The 21,801-nt window shown below is 49.1% G+C and overlaps 3 protein-coding genes across 3 annotated transcripts in view; 2 read left to right on the forward strand and 1 right to left on the reverse strand.

Annotated features, from left to right (window-relative positions):
* Positions 1 to 1,770: 1,770 nt before the first annotated feature.
* LOC149325351 (uncharacterized) lies at positions 1,771 to 3,838 on the forward strand. Its single transcript, XM_089562694.1, has 4 exons — positions 1,771 to 1,830; positions 1,925 to 2,064; positions 2,464 to 2,652; positions 3,623 to 3,838. Exons 1-4 carry the CDS (start codon positions 1,786 to 1,788, stop codon positions 3,723 to 3,725), a joined length of 477 nt encoding a protein of 158 aa, XP_089418820.1. The 5' UTR covers positions 1,771 to 1,785; the 3' UTR covers positions 3,726 to 3,838.
* A 510-nt stretch (positions 3,839 to 4,348) lies between these two features.
* Positions 4,349 to 8,648, reverse strand: LOC149325352 (uncharacterized). Its single transcript, XM_089564240.1, has 3 exons — positions 8,639 to 8,648; positions 7,957 to 8,011; positions 4,349 to 4,997 (listed from the first exon to the last, which is right to left on the reverse strand). Exons 1-3 carry the CDS (start codon positions 8,646 to 8,648, stop codon positions 4,358 to 4,360), a joined length of 705 nt encoding a protein of 234 aa, XP_089420366.1. The 3' UTR covers positions 4,349 to 4,357.
* Positions 8,649 to 9,143: 495 nt separating this feature from the next.
* LOC149325353 (ATP-binding cassette sub-family C member 3-like) overlaps positions 9,144 to 21,801 on the forward strand; it is a 63,820-nt gene continuing 51,162 nt past the window's right edge. Inside the window, exon 1 of the mRNA XM_089564241.1 lies at positions 9,144 to 9,213. Within this exon, the coding sequence (XP_089420367.1) occupies positions 9,144 to 9,213 (70 nt within the window). The remainder of the gene's footprint in view (positions 9,214 to 21,801) is intronic.

Consider the following 21,801-nt stretch of genomic DNA (forward strand, 5'->3'; position numbering starts at 1 on the left):
GCTACACCACGACAGTGTCAGCGACCGACTTAGGAGCACCGCTCAGTCGCCGAAAGACACGAGGGCTGTAAGAAGTGCCGGGATAGGGCAGGTTTGGCTCTAGAAAAAAAGACTACTTCAGCAGCAGCGACCGCTGATTTAGGTCAAAATTCTAGAGAACAGTGCAGATCCGCAAGCCGCGAGGGCTCGGGGGATAGTGTAGGCACTGAGGCTAGAAATGAAGAAAAGTGCAGATCCGCCAGCCGCGAGGGCTCGGGGGATTGTGAAGGCACTTAGACTAGCAATGAGAAAAAGTGCAGATCCGCAAGCCGTGAGGGCTCGGGGTATAGTGTAAGCACTAAGGCTAGGAATGAGGAAAAGTGCAGACCCGCAAGCCGCGAGGGCTCGGGGGATTGTGTAAGCACTAAGGCTAGCGAAAAGTGCATATCCGCAAGCCGTGAGGGCTGAGGGGATAATGTGGGCAGTAATGCTAGCAGTAAGGAAAGGTGCAGCGCGGCGGTTTTGAGCCCAGAGGAGCGTGCACTTTCCGGGAAGAAGGCGGCCGTCTCTAACCCTGAGGCAGATGCTCTGTTGAGAAGTGAGGTTGATTGCTGCGATCGAGAGGGTAGCACAGGACAAAAACGCTACGTTAGGCGAACAGCGTGGTTCAGGTCAAGTTGCAGGCCAGAGCGTTAGTGTCGTAAGCTCGAACAGCAAGCCTCGAGAGAGCACATTATGCTCAGGAGAGAGTAAAGTGCCGATGAGACAGTCAGATACTACGACATGCGGTGACTCGCCGAAAGCACGAGCCCATTGTTCAAAATCAAGTGGGAAATGCGGCTCGGTGCTGCATCAGAGAGAAGATGCGGAGAGCGAGGACACCGCGAGAAAGGGAGGCGCGCAGGGCCGATCTGCTAAGGCAGTTTTCAGAAGGCGGCCGCGCGCAGGGAGAACCAAGCGAGAGCTTGCTCTCCTGAGAACAGACACAGTACGGGCCGAAGACAACGGAAAGCTAAAGGCTAGCCAACAGTTCAATCGGCCGAGACGGTCACCGCGGCACGCCAGACGCGACAGGCACCGCACGAAGGCCAGAATGACTCGGCGAGTTCAGACACAGCGAAAGCCACCTGACCCATTGTGGCGACGCTGCGGTAGTTCTTGAGGGACGAGCGAAGCTTGTAGCAGGCCACAGAGAAGCAAGCATAGCTACCACCCGAAAGAGCGCAGCAGAACGCGTTTCAGTCTAAGGCCATTCTTGAATCGAGGGGGGAATGCTCGTAGGCATTGCTTTCTTATGGCGATTTCCACTGGTCGTGCTGGAGCAGCTTTTCTTGCTCCGTGGCGGCGAATTCGAGTTCCACTGGTCGACCTGGACCGACCGCGCGAATTCCGCTGGTCGTTTGGAGCAACTCCGTTCAACACGGAGCGCACTAGGTTGATCCGCCGACCGGCGGCGGATCTCACCGGAACCTGTAGTCGGCGATGTCGTCACTTCCGAAACAAACGTGTAATTTTCGGTTATTTTTAGTGCGCGCAGGAATGTCAGCAGGAAACACTGAGCGCTGTTTCTTTCGCGCGCGTTTGGTGCGCGTATCTCGTCTGCGTCTTCTCCATCATAGCGGCTTGGCGGTTACAATTCTCATCATGGCATCGCATGGAATGGCGATACTCCTCGCTTTGTCTGATGAGAGCTCGTCGGAATCTGAATCCGAGCACTCAGACAGCAGCAGCGACAACGAAAAGTTCCTCGTAGAGGCATTTTTCGAGAAATATTTCGTAGAAGCCCCTGCGAAGCGCCCTAAAGTGATGGACTACATCACTAACGTGGTGCACCTGTATTCTGACGAAGAGGTAAGTACGTACGCTATTCCGTGCATGAAAAAAAAAATGCGGTGAATATGCAGTCCGGCCTTGTACAGCAGTTCATATATATGTTTTTGTACAGTTCCGCAGGAACTTTCGTGTGTCCAGGACAGTGGCGATGTTGCTCACCGAAGGTTTTGAGGCGTCCCCCGTGAACCCTCGTTCCGACAACGGTGGTTCGCCGGCCAAAACAGCCGAGGAGCACGTCCTGACTTTCCTTTGGTAAGTGCGCGACGAACTTGATAACTTCAGGTGCACTGGTGGTGAACCAGCGCGCATCAGCTCAGTTGCTGCACCCATCTTCAGCAAATGCAGTGTGAGCCATTCGCAGTATAAACGATGTGCCAAATAACAGTAAAGAAAGCTTTTGTGCCCGCAGCCTCAGTGTCCCAAGTGAACAAAGCGCGGCAGTGTTTTGTACACCACCTGCGACTTTTTCATTCGCCCATGCGTTTGTGTTCTCAACCATAGCTATATCTGAAATTAAGTGCACATGCATGCATAATACAGATTGTCAACTTCACAGCTATAAAGCAGATTTTCGAAAGTCCGGCAGTTTACTGAAATTTGTACATTTAGCATTCATATCATAACGTTAACATTTTCTTCCCTGCTTTTCAGGTATGCAGCAAATAAGACCTGCATAAGGGACGTTGCTGGGCGTTTTGGGCTTGGCGAGACGACTGCGTTCCGTATTATTGAGCGCATGTTGGAGTACCTGCTGGAAATGGCCAAGACCGTTATTTCATTTCCAGCCGACTTGGAACAGCTGGCGAGAAACTTTGAGCAAGTAAGGCTACTCCTCAGAAAGTCTTTCAGAATGGTTTATTACACATACAACTTGTACAGTACAGCTTCTTTGCACAACCATCCCAGTAACTCCACACGAAGAAAACAAAAATACTCAACAATAGTACAAAAACAAGTTTCACTTCTGCTAACTGTAATAAACTGCAGACAGCATTCTAGGCTAATGCATGTATAATAGAATAGCATATGCTTAAAATACTGAACACCACACACTCTTCATTTCCAGCTATCACAGTGCAGTTAGCCGTCAGGTAAATGCACTGTTCCATGACAAATGCATCTGAGATTCTCTTGGCTATCAGGTACAAGTAGTACAGTGAAGAGACATGAAAGAAGTATGTAAACAATGATTGAGCATAAAACAAAAAAAAAGAATGCAAGATATATTAGTCAATAGCACTATGAAGTACTCGAACAGAAGCATGATCAAGCAGCTGAAATTAGCAGACAGGTAACATAACCAGATTTGCAGTTGTTCACCTAGCTTTAAAATGTTGTGAATAATATGCAGCTTGCATATTATTTGTTAAAAGAACATTATATATACATGCCACTAAAGTGAGAAAATAAAAAATATTGCAAAATACCGCTAAGTGCAAAAACATAATAAATCACAAATTAGCACTTGAGCAAGGTGATAAAAATGTGGACTAGCTTTCAAAGTGCCAGGTTGGTGGCCACATTATAAAAACAGTTTAATGTGGAAAGCCCTGGGGAAGCATGTATATTGAATTTATATCATTGTTAAAACACATTTTCAGCCAGTTGGATGTGTCTGAAAATAACGCGGGCTTAGAATATGCCCTCATATCGAACAATTCACAAAGGTCAGTAATATATATGAATCTTTCAGAGTTGCATCTCCTTGTTAGTACATTTTTGGCAAGAAGATGCATACACGAAAAATAAGCCTATGGGTGGTTAAAGAGGTAAACTAAGCTTGACTTGAAGCTTTTGTTTCTGAATGCAGGTGTCTGGCGTGCCTGGTACCATTGGTTGCATCGACGGCTCCTACATTAGCATCCGCTGCCCGGCGAACAAGATGCGGTCAACATATGTCAACAGACACATGACCATCTCACTGACGGCACAGGCATGCTGTGATAACAGCAAGAAATTCGTGGAAGTTACCGTGGGAAATCCCAGCAAAATTCACGATGCCCGAATATTTTCAAAATCAAGATTCTCAAGAAAGCTTGCACAGGTCTGTGCAGATGGAAGATTTCATGTTCTGGGTGATGCTGCCTACCCGCTCAGAGAGTTTCTACTGACTCCTTTCAAAAATTATGGAAACCTGACCGAGAGAGACAACATATTCAACATGAAGTTGTCTGGTACGCGCGTTCGGATAGAGAATGCTTTCGCCGATTTGAAGGGTCGGTTCCGCCAGTTGCTGCACGTTGACTTTTTTGTTGTCGACAAAATGAACAAATTCATACTGGCATGCTGTGTTTTGCACAATCTCTGCATCAACTCCGGGGACAATACTGTGCCTCCGATTACGGATGATGGGTCATCGAATGCAGAGTGGAAGAGTATGCCTCCTGATGAAATTGAAAGCTGTAGTCCATTTACAGCCACAAAAGCTGCACTCCGCCGTCAAGGAGAACTGAAGCGAGAGGCAGTAATGCAAGCCATGAACTTGTGAACAAGAAAAAACAACCCTTTTCCCTCACTTTCTGTCAAAGCTTTTGCAAATACACTCTCAATCTAACCCAAATGCCTTGCGGAGTAATTCCATTTTTTCTTTGTGCATTTGTTCTCTTCTTTCTTCCTTAGCTTTTCTTTTTTTCGCTGCTTCTGCTTCTCTTGCTGCTTCCCTCTCTGCTCTTTTTTTGGCCTTCTGCTCCTCTAGTTCTTGAAGTTTTTGAAAAAATAAATCCATGTCCCTCATTCGAGCTGTGCTCGGTCTGTGTCTTCTTGTTTCAGCAACCTCATCATCTTGTGTGGCTCCTTGTTGATTAGTATCCACAGAGGTCGGTTTTGAGGGTTCAGGGGGCAATTTCTGGGAAACAATGCCTTGGGCATCTCTGACAACCTCGGGCTCAAGGCTATCATCAAGCCACTTAATTTTTTCCAACTCATCATCGAAGGGCACATCTTGTGGTGAATTGCCCGACTTGCTGTTGCTGGCTACGGCAGTTCTTTTCCTCTTGCACACGGTCTTGTACCTAGTGCAGCATTGCTCCCCTGTCCTTGTTACACCTAGAGTTCTTTGCAGCTCCATGGCAATTTTTTGAAACATTGCCTTTTTGTTTTTAAATTTCTTGAGTGGCCCAACTTGCCCAAAGTAAGTGGCGTACAAATCTAGGAGTAACTTAGTTTCGCCTCCTGTCCATTCGCAGGTATGAGCTGGAAAAGAGGCAATAATTAAAAACATTTTAGGGGGCACTTTGGCTCTGTAAAGTGCTGCAAGGCGAAAGCATTTCCTGCTTCACTGTTTTCCTTTATTTTTCATTTTTTTATTTTATTTCATCTCATTTCTGTTTTCCTTTATTTTTTACTTTTGTTTTGCTTCTTTTCTTATTTTTATTTCTTTTATTTCATTTATGAAACCCATGCATTCACTAGATGCGCCTTTATTGATGCTCAAACGCTGAGCCTTCGTGACGGAGTGCTAGCGTCTCCACTTCAAATTCCAAAGGCCGTGGTTCCATTCCCAGCCTCAACACAGTTTTTTTTTTATAAGAAGTGACCCCAAAACGCGGACACATTTGCTAACATTCCTTGGTCACAACAGTATGAGGCATTAAAGGATTTCGCCTTAAAAGAGTGCAAAGATACACAACGTCCACATACCGCGTGTTCCTTGAATGCCACTAGGTTCTGCCCCCTGAGTGGGGCCGTGAGAGGGGCCAGGCCGTGCTTCCACACCAGGAACTGCAGTGATGCAAAAAGTTTTCTTCATTGTTGATTACAATGCGGATCTTAAGTGAACTACGAAGGTGTTGGGTGCTTTAAGATATATAAGCCAGTCAGCATAGTAGATTGCTAGAAGATTGAAGGACACAAACAGTGTGAAATAAAACAGTTCTATGTTTGTACTTAAATCAGTTATCTTACCAACTCTAAACTTTTAAATGGAAAGAGTGGAGTCTGGTACAAGGCACTGATCCATAAAATCTATCGCATCAAGCAGTGAGAGCCTCAGTTAGCTCCCTTCAACCAAAGTAGGTTAGAGCACACTTACTAATTTCTGGTGACACCTCCGCATGGCCAAGCTCTGCTCCTGCCTCTGCAACAATATTCACACAAAAAGGGATGGTCTATATATACAGGGTGTTCAAAGTTAGATTTTACTGATTTTTTTAAAAAATGCGAAACGCCGTACGCTGATACCCCTTTTGCTGGTTGGTAATGCGGCCAGGCGAACACAAACTGGGGTAATAATTGTCCGTAGAAATTCAGTAATTAGCTAAAAATCATTAACTTTTTATTGCCTGATGTAAGCGTGCATATTTCTATTGAGAACTTGGAGGCATTTGCTTTTCAGGGCAATTCCATTTTGTACAATTTTAGCAACACGCCTGTGCCCCGAGATACGCATGTCTAAAATTTCGTCCCAGTTCGTCTAATTACGCATGCGAGACCGCGGCTCTCGGCGTGAAGCACCTCCTTTTTGTGACGCTGCTGTTGCGTATGGCTATAGTTCACTATACGTATGGCACTCTGCCTTACAAGGGCGACCAGCGACGCGGATGACTTTTCGTGATTCATTGTTTTCGCGCGCCAAGACGGAAAATGCTGCCGAGAACGAAAAGTCATCTGCTCCGGCCGTTGCCCCAAAAAGAAGCTGACAGGCAGGGTCTGTTTGCAGTCCTTGCGCGAGGATAGCAATCGGTACACACTTCATGCCGGCTGACAACATATGACTCAGTGAAAAATCTAGCTGGGCGAGTTGGCAAACCGTCGCACCGTGAACCGTTCCGTAGCTTAAGCACTCTGCAGACATGCGATATATATTCATTTATGAACTTACCTAGAGAATAATTGTGCTCCTGTTTGCCTACGAGGTTCACCAAAATGCGATGCACCTCAGGCGTAACATGAACAAAGCGACTGGGTTCCATCGCAAAAGATGTGCTTGCTCTCCGCCGCCGTCTCGTCGTCTGCGTACGAGTAATTTGGCGCCAGAATTGCCAGACCTCAACTTCCGGAACCAGCACTTCCGCTGCGCTCTCTGCATGTTCCGCTGGTCGACGACGGTCGCTGCCCTCCGAGGCGGTTTGGGGCGCTCTTTTGCGATTCGAGCGCCTCGCTTCGGATCCACCAGTGGAAATCGCCATTAGATCGTCCCCCTTCCGCATTCTTTTCAAGTCCTGCTCAGGTGTAGGAGACGCGCGGCCGGGGTGCGGAACAAATCAATGTCGCGTGGCGTCTGGAGCCCGAAGAGGTGAACGCGCACTTAAGCCCTTCGGCTTTTAGTCTGCGACCGCGCCGAGCGCGGCTGAAGAATAGGACCCCTCGTGTCGCGACGGGGGTAGTTAGCAGATTCCGAGAATGAGTCTCTGCTGTTTGCTTTTTCTTTTTTTGCTGCTGCCGAAAAAGTTTTGAGTATGTGTAGTTTAGGTATGGTCATTAACTTTTGCAGCAGTGGTCTTGCATTTATTTTAATGCTAATGGTTTGACAATGCACAGGTAGTGCTTATGTATAGAAGCGCCCGCTGTCACGCGGAAATGCTGGAAAGACGACCCATTGTAGGACACTGGCATAAGCGCCTTGAGTCTCTTTGTTTAAGGATTAGACAGATTAATGTGAGTCGGGCTCCGATATTGAGGGAAGCTTTGCCAGATTGAGCAAAGGTGACGGCACTATGCGATCATGCAAATGAGGGGAAGTAAGCGCGTTCGTAATTTTAGTGCCAATTACGAGTTGAACTCCATTACAAAGAGGGCGAGAAAACTGAAACGCGAGGGCCTCAGCACGTGTTTTCTCCGTGGCCCTATTGGAAGTGCTTAAATTTCCCGAGCAAAACAGTTTGCATTGTTTTCTCCGCATTTGCATCTCTGAAGCGTCACCGTTTTGTTCCTTTTGTCGTCTAGTTAGAGCGGATTTCCTTGTTCAAAATTCGGAAGCGAGTGTCTTCAATTACAAAAGAAAACAAAAATTGGCTCAACTAGGTCCGGTAGGCCAGCTTTCCGGGCATGCGCTTTCGAGCGAGGGCTGTGGTGTGTATCAAAATTTACAGCCTTTGTTTAGCCTTATCCGAAAACCTGGCAGTTCTCTGAGGTTGGCCGTGTGCTGCCCTGCTGGAGGTATGGGCTTAGCGTAGGCCTGATCACTAATGCTCCGTTTCGAGGACCCCTGCAAGATGTGCAGGGCTTCCTGGCCGACCTGTCGAGCAGAAGGACTCGGACGCTGACGTACATTCGTGGTGCACCGATCAGCTGCAACCGCTTCGTGACGTCTTCTTGGCGGCGGACGGACTGTAATGATCGGAGGCCCAGCCAGCAGAGAACGGCGAGCCCAGACGGGCGCCATCAGGCCACTTCGGGAAGCGCTGCTGTTTTTCGGAGAAGACGCAAGGAAAAGGATGCCTGGGGGCGGCTTCTGGCGACGGCGTCGGCGGACAAAGGCTGTAATCCCCTTCGCCGGCGATGCTGACTGCAGCTCTGGTGCCGAACTGCGCTCCTGGGGACTGGCAGCGGAAACAGGCGAGCCAGTCCGGCGTTATCAGGCTACTGCGACGAAAAGCGCTGCTGTTCGGGGGAGACAAAAGAGACACTGCGTGGGGCAGCTACTGGCGACGGCGTCGGCGTACACAAAGGCGTCTAATCCCCTTCGCCGGGAAGGCTGAGCGCGGTGTTTCTCCCGGACTGCCCGTGGACTGACCGACGAGACCCAGTGGTGACGACGGCGGGGCGGCGGCGCCGCTAACTCATTGCCCGCGTGCGCCCTGGGCAGCAGACAAAGCAGAGGGGCGACACGGCTGATTTGTCCCTTCCACCGAACTGAAGAGGTCACCGGTGTGAGCGGTCAGCGTACGCGTCCCCATCGATCAGGATCACCACACTGCAGGAACGACCTTTGGGCCTGGTCAAACAGTTCGCGACTCAGAGACGCCAAGTTCCTCCTTGCCCGTGTGTGTGTGTCTGTGCGGTGTGCGCGATCACGTGGGGAGGGCGGAGCTTAAGAAGACGCTAGCAGCACATTGGACGCTCAACCAGAGATCAGATTCCCTAGCTGGGTGCCTGGGGAATCTGAACTGCATTTAAGCAGCAATCTGCGGTGTGCCGGATCATCCTCCCCCATTTTCTGACTTTGGTCTCCTTGCTACTGTACAAAATGTAAAATAAACCTTCAAGCTTGCTATTCCTCCCGAAGGCTTCCCTCCGTAGACTGGCTGCTTCTTCCTAATGCGTTGAAGACCCTGGTCCCGATCCCCGATCACATCAATCCTAACGAGTGTGGACCCTTTGTGAAAAATGCTGCAACGCCGTTTTCGTGTGACGTTTGTGGAAATGCAACTTTTACTTATCGGTCCCGTTTGATGCAGGACTGCCAGTGCCGGCACGGTTTTGTGCCGACGTACAGCACGCACAAGTTCAGCACGACTGAAGGTGAGCACTACACGACGCATGTCAGCGCAGTCTGTGTCCCCTCTCGTTCTCCGCCCTGAAGCGCTGTTGGAAAGTTATGAATACCAGCTCGCCCAGTCTGCAGTTGTTCAGCATAATTAGCTGTGCATGAAAGATTATTGTCCTCTTTTGTGGCGCGTATTGTTTTAATTGCATCCAGTCCTTTGTGCCTTTTTCCCCATGCTTCCAGGATGTTGTGAAATCTCGCATGCTGGCTTTGAACGCATATGACAATGCCCCACTTCAGCCGCGTGGCATGTTTGGATTCTTACTTCTCACTCAACCTCTCATAATTTTTGAACTGGTCTAACCGCTATCTTGCATTGCCAACTATACCTGTGACCCCACGCACCTGTCAGACAGTAGCGTGCATGTCTTTTACTGATTGCTAGTTGTGTGTTTACTAGAGCAAAGTAGAATAAGCGGTAACAAACGAAACGAATTATGGAAACAGTACACTGCATTGTTTGTGACAAATAGGTACAGGATGCATGGACGCTCGTGCTTCCCACCTTTGAACTACTACATCCACTGTCCCCTTGACTCTTTTGAACAGGAATCTGTTCAGTGCTGAAATGTGGTGAAAACAGACTATTTCCTGGTCCGTGCCCTTCAAAATGCACAAAAAAGGCCATGAATTATTCATTATGTAGCTATAGCATGCAAATGTGCAGTCCAGTAGCCAGCTGACGATTGACACATAAGGAATGAACATTCTGAGTAAGAAATATCTTGCCGGGTGCATTTATCATTTCTTGTGTCACATTAGTCATTTTTCAGACAGGCAGACAGATTGAGGTTGTACTGCGATCCAGGTCGTATATAAGGTTGCCGAAAAGGTTTCGATGACCAACGCATCCCCCTAGCAGATTATACAGCAGCTTTTCTTCCATGTCGTGCGTTTCTGCTGCGGCTGTCATCCTTAGTTTTCTAAGAACTGAAGTATGTGAGCATGTGTAAAACAGAAATGAATACATAGTGACAAAAATATAACATTATGTGTGTACATTTGTTACAGCTGGCAAAATGAAATAATAAATCAAACTAATAGTGCCTTGCCTGCAAGAAATGTGTTTGGTAAGCTAAGTGTCAGTAAACAAAATATTAAAAACGGTGAAATGGTAAAGTGTAGAAGCATACCTTGGAATTCCTTTAAACGGCGTAGTAGATTGGGTTACTGCTGCTATGGGCTGCTTACAGAGATTTCAGTGCCCACTGAAGATCACGCTCATTGAAATTTCGGGCGAGCATTTGTTGCATCCTTGTTCTTTTTTTGTGTGCATAGGTGTGTGTAAATATTTTTGTGGTAAGGTGCCTCCTGTGCTTTATGTTTCAGAAGAATATGACTGATTGTCGTAACATGCCACTTGCTTGGTCTATGCATGTACCTACCATATACACTTAACTAAGGGCCCTGCACTCGTCTATGGGCCACTATGCCCAGCTTGGGAGCCACCAATTACGGGGGGGGGGGGATTTGCAAAAAGCAACTGCACTTCACGCATGTGTAGCCTTCCTTGTGTGGCACGCTACCCAGGCAGCTACCAGTAATGACAGCTGTCTGCTGCTATCATTGTTATCATCTTCAAGCATGCATGTGCTCAGAGCCAATGAAAACGGCCGACCATTAAATGATGCCGACTGGACAACTAAGTTGTCTGCTTGTAGATTTTCAATTCGTAGTGTGTGGTGTCTCCAGACATTATGTTTTAAAATTAGAGGAATTTGAAATGCAATGAATAAAGCAGAAATGACTTCATCTACAAGGGTAGCGAGGATGGGCCCAAGCATCAGTGACAGCAGTATCGACGAAGCATAAAGGTGCCTGCGACTGGACAGCAGATATAGCCTCAGGCTGTATAGACCTTTTTCAGTTTTAGCCTCGCTCCCAGCGCGCCGAACACCGCCAAGTTGCTTTACTCCTCTCTCCCTGTTTCGGAAAGGCGGTGTCCGTGCGTTCTCTGCGGTTCTCCGTGTTTACTGTATGCGGTTGCTTAGCTGTAGTAGCTCGATTTGGGTGTATGTGCGATTAAAGCTGAAACGAGGTCTTTGGTAAACCACTGCGCAGTCTGTTCAAACAACTACAGGAAGCGAAGGCGGCTTGAATCGGAGCAGTGTGAAAAACAGAGAGCCACAGCGGCAGTGCAGTTGCGAGCTGTTTCAGCTTATGGGGGTTTATTCTTGTACTAACGCTCAAAGGGCTAGAAGCAGTTGTCGCTCTCTAGCACCAGCGTGCCAGCCCTAGCAGTCAGAGTTGTGACCCCCAACCCGCGGTGCGGTGAGTCGCAACCACGGCGGGTTCGGGCGAGAGGGGACAAACACGAGTATGCTACTCGGAGGAGCGTTTATTGCTCCCGAGCAATACAGTGCAGCAGCAACAATACAACCGCCGTAACGAGAGAGAGGGTTCCGCTCGCGTACGGGGGTGAATAACACAAAGGAAAGACCGCACGCAAAAATGTGGGAGAAGAAGGTTCCGCTCACCTCGCGTGGTTCCTCGCTCATGGCCCGCGGCGGTCAAGTCACACACGGTGGCCGGGCGATAAGGGCAGCGGTCTCCGTGGCAGATCTCTGATCCATGCGTGTGCACGGCTCCCGCCAGAAGACAAGCGAGCCTCATGAGAAACGCGTCTCCTCCCGGGCTGTGGAGAGGAGGTCTCTCCGTTGTAAGAGGGGAAAGAGGGAATGTCTCCGCGGCGGGGAGCGAAAGGAAGCGGGGGTGGCGAGAGTGCCCTCCCTCGCAAAACCTCCCGAACGGCGCGCGCATAGCATCGCGTGATAATTACGCGCGGCCGTTACAATGGGGCAGGGGATTCATGTGCATCCCCACATCCCCCCCTCCTTAAAACTGCCCTACGGCCGAAAAGAGACCGCGTTCACCGAAGGGTGTACCGAGTGGGGCCGGCGAAACACCGTTTAACTTTAAAAACCAATAAAGAAAAGATTCAGCTCACAGCCAGCAGTGCCGTCGTCGAAGGCCGTGGACGCCAGGGCAGGAAGGCAGTGTAGACGGCCGCCATGGACGACCGTGGAGCCCAGGGTTGAAGGGGGTCGATGACCGCAGGTCCCGTGAGTCGGCCAGGGCAGCTTTGCCGGAATGCGCAGGCGGCAGGCAGGTTCAGGGCAATTACGCATCGTGTCGTCCCTTTGCACAGCGTACGGCAGGCCTCAACTCCGCTGGTCGAACCGCTCGCTCTTGGCTCGCCCTCTTTTCCTTTCGTTGGGGGGTGACAAAGGACGCGCCGACCCATTTTCCCTCTGCCGCGGAGCACTTGCGAGGCGGGCCCAGCGGGGCACCAAGCTTCTCTTGTGGGCAAAGCCGCCGCCGCGGGGACCGGGGAACTCCAAGGCGGCTTCTCTGCTGCAGTTTTCGCCATGTAGACACAGGCCCTTGCTTCTCGGATTTCTCGCTCGCTCGTCCCGCGGCCGACCGGAAGCTGTTTTTCGGGCATGGTTGCTCGGTGGTGACAGCGTGCTCTTGGTTTTGGAATGCGGCCTCCCTCCAAACGGCCTGGCTCTCGGTGTTCGAAGAAGCAACGGTCGTTGCGGCGTCCGCTGGCTCTCCTCCGGGCACGCTGTGAAGGCTGGCCTGCGGCTGCAAGGCTGTCTTTTCTTTCTAGTTACTTTCCAGATTTACACTTTCTTTTTTTTTGAGCTAGTCTAACCCCGCTCGGTCTTTTCCGACGAGAAAGCGTGTGCTTGCTCCGGAAGCCGTTTTGCGAAATATGGAAGGGGTGTTCCGTCCATATTAAGCGGGAGAAATTACTCTCTGCGCATTGGTCAGAGTTGTTTCTGCCTTGGGCGCAAGTTGTAACGAGGCGCCGGGCTCTGTTGTCGAGCCTTGCGTCTCGGTGCGGCTGCCTGCTGGCGGGGGAGGGTCCTGGGGTAAGGTCCCATGACGTCACAAGCCGCAATTTGCCAAGGAACCTGGCCATTGATCGGCTGCATGAGCCCAGGTGGGCGTCCACCACATGGCTTAACCCTTTGGCACACGTCGCACGAGCGGGCGTAGCGTATCGCATCCCGCTTCATGCCAGGCCAGGTAGCCAGGCGGCACAACTTGAGGTAAGTCTTAGGGCCACTCGCATGCCCAGCGATGCACGTGTCATGAGAGTAGCGTAAAAGTGCTCCTCTCAACGTGCGTGGAATCACCACCTTGAAGGACTCGTGTGTATCCTTCTCGGAGGGGATATATCTCAGCAGGATGCCATCGGAGTCGAGCAGATAGGAATCCATCGCGCTCACAGCATTACCAGCTGTGTTCGAACGCCCCACACGTATAACAATACCAGTTGCCTCCATGTGCGCCGCGGCCGCGCCGCCCTGCTCCCTGAGCCCATCGAACACTTTTCGACAAAATGGATCCTCCCGCTGTGCCTCCAATAGCTCCCTTCTGCTGAAAACGCTCACCACGGAACTGACGCCTTCCAAGTGGTTCACGCTTTCGCCCTGGGAAGGCGGGGTGTCCCTTCCCTCGGGGCGTTGTGTAAACTGCGCGGCAGTCGCGCTGCTCTGGCTGTTGGGCGCGGCGGAGTGGGCAGTGTTGTTACTTCCCAAGCCGTCAACGGGCGCGCGCGAAAGTGCGTCCGCCACCACGTTGTTCTTGCCCCTCCTGTAGCGCACGGTGAAGTCGTAACGCTGGAGGAGTAGCGCCCACCGCGCTAGGCGTCCGGACGGCTCGCCTAGGCGTCTCACCCAAGTGAGTGCCGTGACCAGGATGTTGCTGCTGAGAAGCCGTATTGGACGACCACAGCAGGGATTGGATGTCAATCCCGCTCGCCGCCATGGCTAGTCTGTATGTCGGCAGTCGGTCACACAGACACTCGGTTTGTCACACCTCTGGCCCCACGTTGGGCGCCAAGAATGTGGGGGTTTATTCTTGTAGTAACGCTCAAAGGGCTAGAAGCAGTTGTCGCTCTCTAGCACCAGCGTGCCAGCCCTAGCAGTCAGAGCTGTGACCCCCAACCCGCGGTGCGGTGAGTCGCAACCACGGCGGGTTCGGGCCAGAGGGGACAAACACGAGTATGCTACTCGGAGGAGCGTTTATTGCTCCCGAGCAATACAGTGCAGCAGCAACAACACAACCGCCGTAACGAGGGAGAGGGTTCCGCTCGCGTACGGGGGTGAATAACACAAAGGAAAGAACGCACGCAAAAATGTGGGGGAAGAAGATTCCGTTCACCTCGCGTGGTTCCTCGCTCACGGCCCGCGGCGGTCAAGTCACACACGGTGGCCGGGCGATAAGGGCAGCGGTCTCCGTGGCAGATCTCTGATCCATGCGTGTGTACGGCTCCCGCCAGAAGACAAGCGAGCCTCGGGAGAAACGCGTCTCCTCCCGGGCTTTGGAGAGGAGGTCTCTCCGTTGTAAGAGGGGAAAGAGGGAAAGTCTCCGCGGCGGGGAGCAAAAGGAAGTGGGGATGGCGAGAGTGCCCTCCCTCGCAAAACCTCCCGAACGGCGCGCGCATAGCATCGCGTGATAATTACGCGCGGCCGTTACAATGGGGCAGGGGATTCATGTGTATCCCCACAAGCTACACATACCTTACACGCAAGCACCTACTGCTGATGTCGCTAAGATATGTGTCGTCTGTGACCCTTGCAAAATCAAAACATAAGCGATAATTTGGGTAATTGATGCAGCAGCATTGCGGGTTACGTGAAACATTTCTGTTATAAGTGCCGACACTGGCGACTGATTATTAAAGACACTGTAAACATAGCTACTTGACAGTACTTAAAAGCCATGATGCATTGCACAAATGCCACAGCTGTTTGCTTGCAGTAAATATCCGATAAACCAGCAAAACTTAAAAAACTGAAGGCCGCAGCTTTGACGTGTCCACCTTGCGTCGTGACACCTCATCGACCAAATACTTTTTTCAACTGATGCCATAATGCAAAATGCCGATTGTTTAAAAAAAATGTGCCTATTAGGGACGTGCAATCAGCAGGCACGCAGTGCCCACCCGACCACACGCACGCGCTTTCTCGCTCTATCGGCATTAATCAGCGGCCGCACCTGCGACGGACCAAGCAGATATGCCCCTCAGGAACTGTCACAGCAGGTGCCCCAGCTTCGAGTGTATCAATTACTCGCGTTCGAAGGCCAGATGCCTCTCTACTACATCTTTTTCTGAGTTTAGCGAAATGTAACACGACGCCAAGCTCCAAATCCAATTTCCTCTGTTCCTCCAACACTTTGCTTCGACGCGCGACGTCGACGGATGCACTGGCACTATGAAGAGCGCTGCCACACACTAGCATGTTCACGCTAAGAGTGGACCACGCTACATCTGCACACTTCACCAGTTATTTTACTGTTAGTACGAAGTAATCAAGAAATTTATGCAAAGCCAAAAGCTGCAACAGAACTCTGCGCTTATGCGCTCCAGCGGTGCCTTCTCCATGTAGCACTATAGAAAGTACCGTTTTTTAGGACAGTGCAGAGGGAAAATGTAGTGAAAGACGCGGTCGAACGCAGTGGCAACCTGTTCGTGTCACCGGCGCAACGCAGAGCAGACCGCTTGAGCGCTTGACAGCAACACTGCTGTTAGCTCGGAACGGAGCGGTTTTTCTTTTATAATTATAACTACTACATAGAAGCGCTCAGCAAGTTTGATGCTCGCATTAATAAATGTCGCGATTATTGATACCAGAAAGCCGTTAAATGAATTGCGCACACTTACGTAGATGAGCACCTCCAATGTCGATTTTCAGCACAACTTGCAGGGAAACATCCGCGTCGCCGCTCGCCGAAGCATGGGCCATTTTGTTCACAGTTGCTCAGTGCATACAGTTCAATACTTCGTAGGTCAAAAATCATGCAAAAATCAACACTGGGATAAGGCTGAACAGCGCGGCGAGTACTCGCTGCCTGTATGGCAGCGGCGGCCACCCAAGCCAAAGTGGCGGAGAAATCGGCCGGACGCAAGACGGCGCTGCTGTCGAAAGATGGCCGCGTGCATCTGCACCTTGCCAAAATTGCGAAATGAAAGTGCAGACCTTAGTCCAGTTTATGCAGCATTTCTTTGTTCGTTGTTTCTGAGGTTTTATTTTTTAATGAAAGAGTATTAAAAGCCTGACTGGGGAAAAAAAATGTCAGTCATAAGATTCGCCACTTGGCTGGAGGGAAGCAAGGTCACTTGTGGGAAAGGCACCAGCGGCGTCTAATGCTGTTGAATTGCTAACACACGTGGTAATCGGGTGTCCCTGCAATTGTTTTTTTGTATGCATCTGTGGTTTGCCTTTTTTAGGGCAGTTTCTGTGGTTGCTTGAAGAAAACCACATCTTGAAATGTTGGCATGCCAATACCTTAAATGAGGCACATGCATTCTGAGGCATGTATCCTTGGCAGAGTTTGTTTCGGTATGCATTCCCACGTATTATATTATCTGTTTACAGGTTTCAGCGTGAACATCATCACGCTTCTGGTCCACCTACATTCTGCCTGGCCGCAGTTTGATCACAATGCTTGGATATTGCGCCGTCGGTCTTGAGGAAACCTGCAAACTGCCTGCATTGTAGCACTAGAATTCTTTGCTCATGTTTATGCTAGTGTTCCATCTTGAAGTACTGCCAGTAGTTACAGTGTGTGCAGAAACGCATATTTACTTTTTAAAATTGTTCATGATCATGAACAGCCTTGTGATGGCATGTGCACCCCTTGGGGAGCAGCGTTTTTTCTTTCCCCATCCAGCATGCTCCTTCCTTTGACATCAGTTTTGCAGACATGCCATGATCTACAATGTGAACTTCTGCATGTTTTTTGTGATTTTTTTCTCTTGTTCCTATCTCTAGATTCCTTATGCATACTCTGAGAAGGTTGCTGGTCAGCACCGGTCAGTGATGCTAACTAAAATACAGTTAAAGGGCCCGCCGTAATGGCTCTGGCTGCTGACTGCAAGGTGGTGCAGTCAAATCCTGGCCACAGTTCGATAAAGGTGTAAAAACTCCCATGTGCTTTGAGATGTCAGTGCATGTCAAGGAAAACGCGTACATTCAGTCTAAATTAATCCACAGCCCTCCACTAGGGCGTTCATTGCTGCCAGTGTGCAACTTCGGGCATGAAACCCTGCATGCCATACCACAGCAGTATGGCTAAGGGTCCACTTATGTAAGAACGTTGGTGATGTTTGTTTTGAAAATATTTAAAATTGGTTACTACCTCTATGAGTGCAGCTGTGCACAATGCCAGTGATGGCCAGTGTGCCATGCCTCTTGTTACTATGGCACTGGGCTGAGGCTACTAATATAAAAACATTTCAGCACAGACACATCCAGCTGACAGTTTAGGACAATGGTTGTTGCATGCGATGCCTTGAAAGTGCACTAAACAGGATTTCTTGTAGTCTCAGTGTACCTGCTGCGAACATTCTAACAAATGCCCCGGATCCCACATTTTTTTTAAGTCACCACGGAGAGTAGGAGGAGTCAGCCAACATGGTTGGTATGGTAAAAAGCGTGTGGAGTGGCTTTCAGCCAATTGTGTTTCACCTCCGCTGTGCCGTTGGCTGAGTAATATGCATGCAGAGTAATCTTGGAAAATGTGTGGGCTGCTGTTTGGACTATGTACAGCTGTCACAGATGGTCGGGCACATCACCACTGTAGCTTCAGATGAGAAAATACTGTCAAATTGCTTCGGATTTACTTCAGTGATATATTATCTGAACAACAAATATGTACCGGTTTTATCAGATTACTACTCACACAATGTCCATAAAGAGTAGTGAAAATTACTTTGGGTATCTTAACAGATGATAGTATATTCATGTAACAAGTGAAGGCGGGCTAGTTGGTGGTTGACAATGGAGTGCATATTGCAACCGCGCAAAACGACGCAGGACGAAGAGAGGAAAGCACAGGACAAGACGCGGAACTTCAACTAAAGTTTACTACGCGAAAACCACATTTATACAGGAACCGTAATCACACCTGATAAACAGCCGAAACCATCAAATAACACAGGCACGAGGGCGCGCATGGCACAAGTTCGCATCTAGATAGCTTAACTCTTTTTTTTAGATAAAGATACTGAAGTGGAGCTGATGCAACGGTCATTTTCATCACCCATGAAAATACACCCATGAGCTGCCATCGCAGGAATGCTTACAGTTTTTGGACATATGTATTGTCACGAGTGCTAGTGGAACCCAGGTGGGTTGGAGGTACCAGCCTCGCTCGAAAAAAGGTATTTTAAACCACCGGTCAGCTCATTCAAAGCTTATTAAAAGGGGAATAGCAAAAAACTGCCTGCGCGCTGCTCTTGATAAGTCTTAATTGCCCACATGAAATGCAGGATAGCGTGCGATTTCAGTTACAACGTCTGAGTAGTGCTGGTTTTCCTCGAGAGATGGTCACCTCGGTGACAGAAGCCCTTGCCAAGGTAGCTCGTTGCCCACCGAAGCACAGCCCAAGTGAAGAACCGCTACGCCGGAGACCCGTGGCAATGCCATACTTCCACCAGAAAGTGGCCATGAAATGTGATGTCCCGGTGGTCTTCAAGCGCCCAAAAAAGCTTTCGGGCATGTGCAATATGGTGCAGGGAAGGGGAAAAAACAACGAGTGCCGCACTAAGCACGTAGACAGGTTAATTCCCTGCAAAACGGGGGTGGTGTACAAAATACCCCTCACATGTGGGAATTGCTACATAGGGAAAACTGCACGATGTCTGAATGTCAGACTTCAGGAGCATCGCGCCGCTGTTGAATCATTGGCTGGAGGCGGGGAAATGGCAAAACATGGTCGCCATTGTAGTAATTGCACACCCAGGTTCCGCGACACAATTGTCTTAAAAAAATTGACGACCCAGCTTAGCAGGGAAATCTTCGAAGCCTACTGCATAAAAAAAGAAAATGACCGTTGCATCAGCTCCACTTCAGTATCTTTATCTAAAAAAGAGTTAAGCTATCTAGGTGCGAACTTGTGCCACGCGCGCCCTCGTGCCTGTGTTATTTGATGGTTTCGGCTGTTTATCAGGTGTGATTACGGTTCCTGTATAAATGTGGTTTTCCCGTAGTAAACTTTAGTTGAAGTTCCGCGTCTTGTCCTGTGCTTTCCTCTCTTCGTCCTGCGTCGTTTTTTGCGGCTGCAATATCCACTCCATAGTATATTCATTGGCCATCGCAGATTTACGAGGTCGAGTCTCTCAAAACCAAATAGTCCATGCGTATTTTACTTCCGCGGGCTTAATTTGTGGCTATGTTCTCTGCATCTGAAAATATTCATTCAAAGCAAGCAATATCCCCCCCCTCCCCCCCCAGTGCACCTTTATTGCTCGTGCTGGTTTTTTAAAATCAATGCAGGCCTTGCTCGTCTGCATAACGCTGCTCGCGACTTTGCTGTAGCTCATTTGAGCATGTGCACATGCTGTTAAATAAAGAATTTTCAGATATTTGGTGTTTTGATGAATGAGCTCCAACATGAGATTCCTCGCATGCACAGCACTGTTTGCGAGCACCTTGAACACAATGTTTCCAAAGAAGGGGCCATGCAGAGCACGCACTTGAGGGTTTGATGTTGGTTCCGTATCGAGGTCGTTATTGCTTTTGTGGGTGCAGAGAGGAAGTTATGTAATATGCGTTGTGGGGCTAGTTGGTTCATACTCAATTTCTTTTATGCGCACAGAAAGACGACACAATAAGACAAGGTAGACAGGACGGATCGCAAACTTTCAACTGTTTTATTCCGAAAAAAGTACATGACATTTATAACAAAAAGAATGGATAGTCATCAGTGCCACGTGCAAGCAAAAACCCGGCAAAATCACATAGGAAAGGCACAGGTGATTCACCTCTTATTTAACTTATCTAAAAAGGCCAAATCTTTATCATATATTGTCACAGATGGTGCACTGACACATGAACTACCGCTTTTCCTTATATGGTAGGCCTCAGCCAGTTCTCGCGCAAGCGTATCAGTGCTCCTGCACAAGATGCTGGTGCCTTGGAGCGTTGCATCACGCAGTTTTCGTGCTTGCTGTTTTTTGTCGTTATCTTTTCCACACTCACTGATGTGCGCCGGCAGGTGCGAACCGGTACCGTTCTTCAAAGACAAATTGTGTTCCCTTAGCAGCTCATTAACACATCGGCCCGACTGCCCAATGTACACCTTCCCACACTTCAACGCAATTTTGTACACCACCCCTTTTTCCTACTTCACAAACTTATGAACATGTTTGATTTTGGAATCTGAGTTGCGGCTACCATCTTGCGAAACTAGACGACACAGTGAAGAGAGTTTCCTTGGGGCCGAGAAAACCACGGGTACCTTAAACTTGTTAGCTACGCGCTTGAGGTCGCGAAGCTAAAACAGGCAGGCTTCCCCCAGATAGTAGTAAGTTCAATTGCTGAAGCTCTTCTCAAGAAGATCAAACAAGAAAGGAATAGGAACCAGACAATGGTTGCAGTTGCAAAAAAGAAAGTGAAACCTGTGGTCATCCCATATCAGCATAAAGTGGCTCATAACCTCAAGCGCGTGGCGAACAAGTTTAAGGTACCCGTGGATTTCTCGGCCCCAAGGAAACTCTCTTCACTATGTCGTCTAGTTTCGCAAGATGGTAGCTGCAACTCAGATTACAAAATCAAACATGTTAATAAGTTTGTGAAGTGTGAAAAAGGGGTAGTGTACAAAATTCCGTTGAAGTGTGGGAAGGTGTACATTGGGCAGTCGGGCCGATGTGTTAATGAGCGGCTAAGGGAACACAATTCGTCTTTGAAGAACGGTACCGGTTCGACCTGCCGGCGCACATCAGTGAGTGTGGAAAAGATAACGACAAGAAACAGAAAGCACGAAAACTGCGTGATGCAACGCTCCAAGGCACCAGCATCTTGTGCAGGAGCACTGATACGCTTGCGCGAGAACTGGCTGAGGCCTACCATATAAGGAAAAGCGGTAGTTCATGTTTCAGTGCACCATCTGTGACAATATATGATAAAGATTTTGCCTTTTTAGATAAGTTACATAAGAGGTGAGTCACCTGTGCCCTTCCTATTTGATTTTCCCGGGTTTTGGCTTGCACGTGGCACTGATGACTGTCCATTCTTTTTGGTATAAATGTCATGTACTTTTTCGGAATAAAACAGTTGAATGTTTGCGCTCCGTCCTGTCTACCTTGTCTTGTTGTGTCGTCTTTTTGTGCGCATAAAAGAAATCTGAGGAAGTTATGTGATCTAGAGCTCGGCACCTCGCCACTTTTGAACAAGACGAGAAATTCTTTGTCACAAACTTTATTTCAATGAAAGCATAGTCGACACATTGCTCGGAGAATGAGATGCTGGCTGTTTGCTTTCACAATGAACGAAAAGGAAGTGAACGCTAGCATAGGCAATTTCAAAGGAGCTGCAATCCAAAGTGTGTGTGTTGTGGAAGTGAATCTGATACCTGCATGGCGTCCAATCTAACCACACAGTTCCACAGTGCAGGTTCTTTTAGCTTGTGTGCAGTTCTGGGATCAAGCAGGCTTCCAGTGAAATTTGGTCAGGCAAAGTACAGTGTTTGTCAGTAGCAACCAGGCTGCACATTTTTCTTCTCAGTCTTATATTAAAGCTATTATGCCAGCCCTCAAGCTCTAA

Source organism: Amblyomma mixtum, chromosome 10 (assembly GCF_055824585.1).
Source record: "Amblyomma mixtum isolate Tamu chromosome 10, ASM5582458v1, whole genome shotgun sequence".
Lineage (NCBI taxonomy): Eukaryota > Metazoa > Arthropoda > Arachnida > Ixodida > Ixodidae > Amblyomma > Amblyomma mixtum.

Excerpts from the sequence above, each read along its gene's own strand:
- LOC149325351 (XM_089562694.1), top strand. The coding sequence starts at position 1,786 with ATGGACTACATCACTAACGTGGTGCACCTGTATTCTGACGAAGAG. Across the intron at positions 1,831-1,924 it reads ACCTGTATTCTGACGAAGAG|TTCCGCAGGAACTTTCGTGT; the intron begins GTAAGTACGTAC and ends GTTTTTGTACAG. Across the intron at positions 2,653-3,622 it reads GTAAGGCTACTCCTCAGAAA|GTGTCTGGCGTGCCTGGTAC; the intron begins GTCTTTCAGAAT and ends TTCTGAATGCAG.
- LOC149325352 (XM_089564240.1), bottom strand. Across the intron at positions 4,998-7,956 it reads AGCCCTGCACATCTTGCAGG|CTGCGAATGGACAGGAGGCG; the intron begins GGTCCTCGAAAC and ends TCCAGCTCATAC.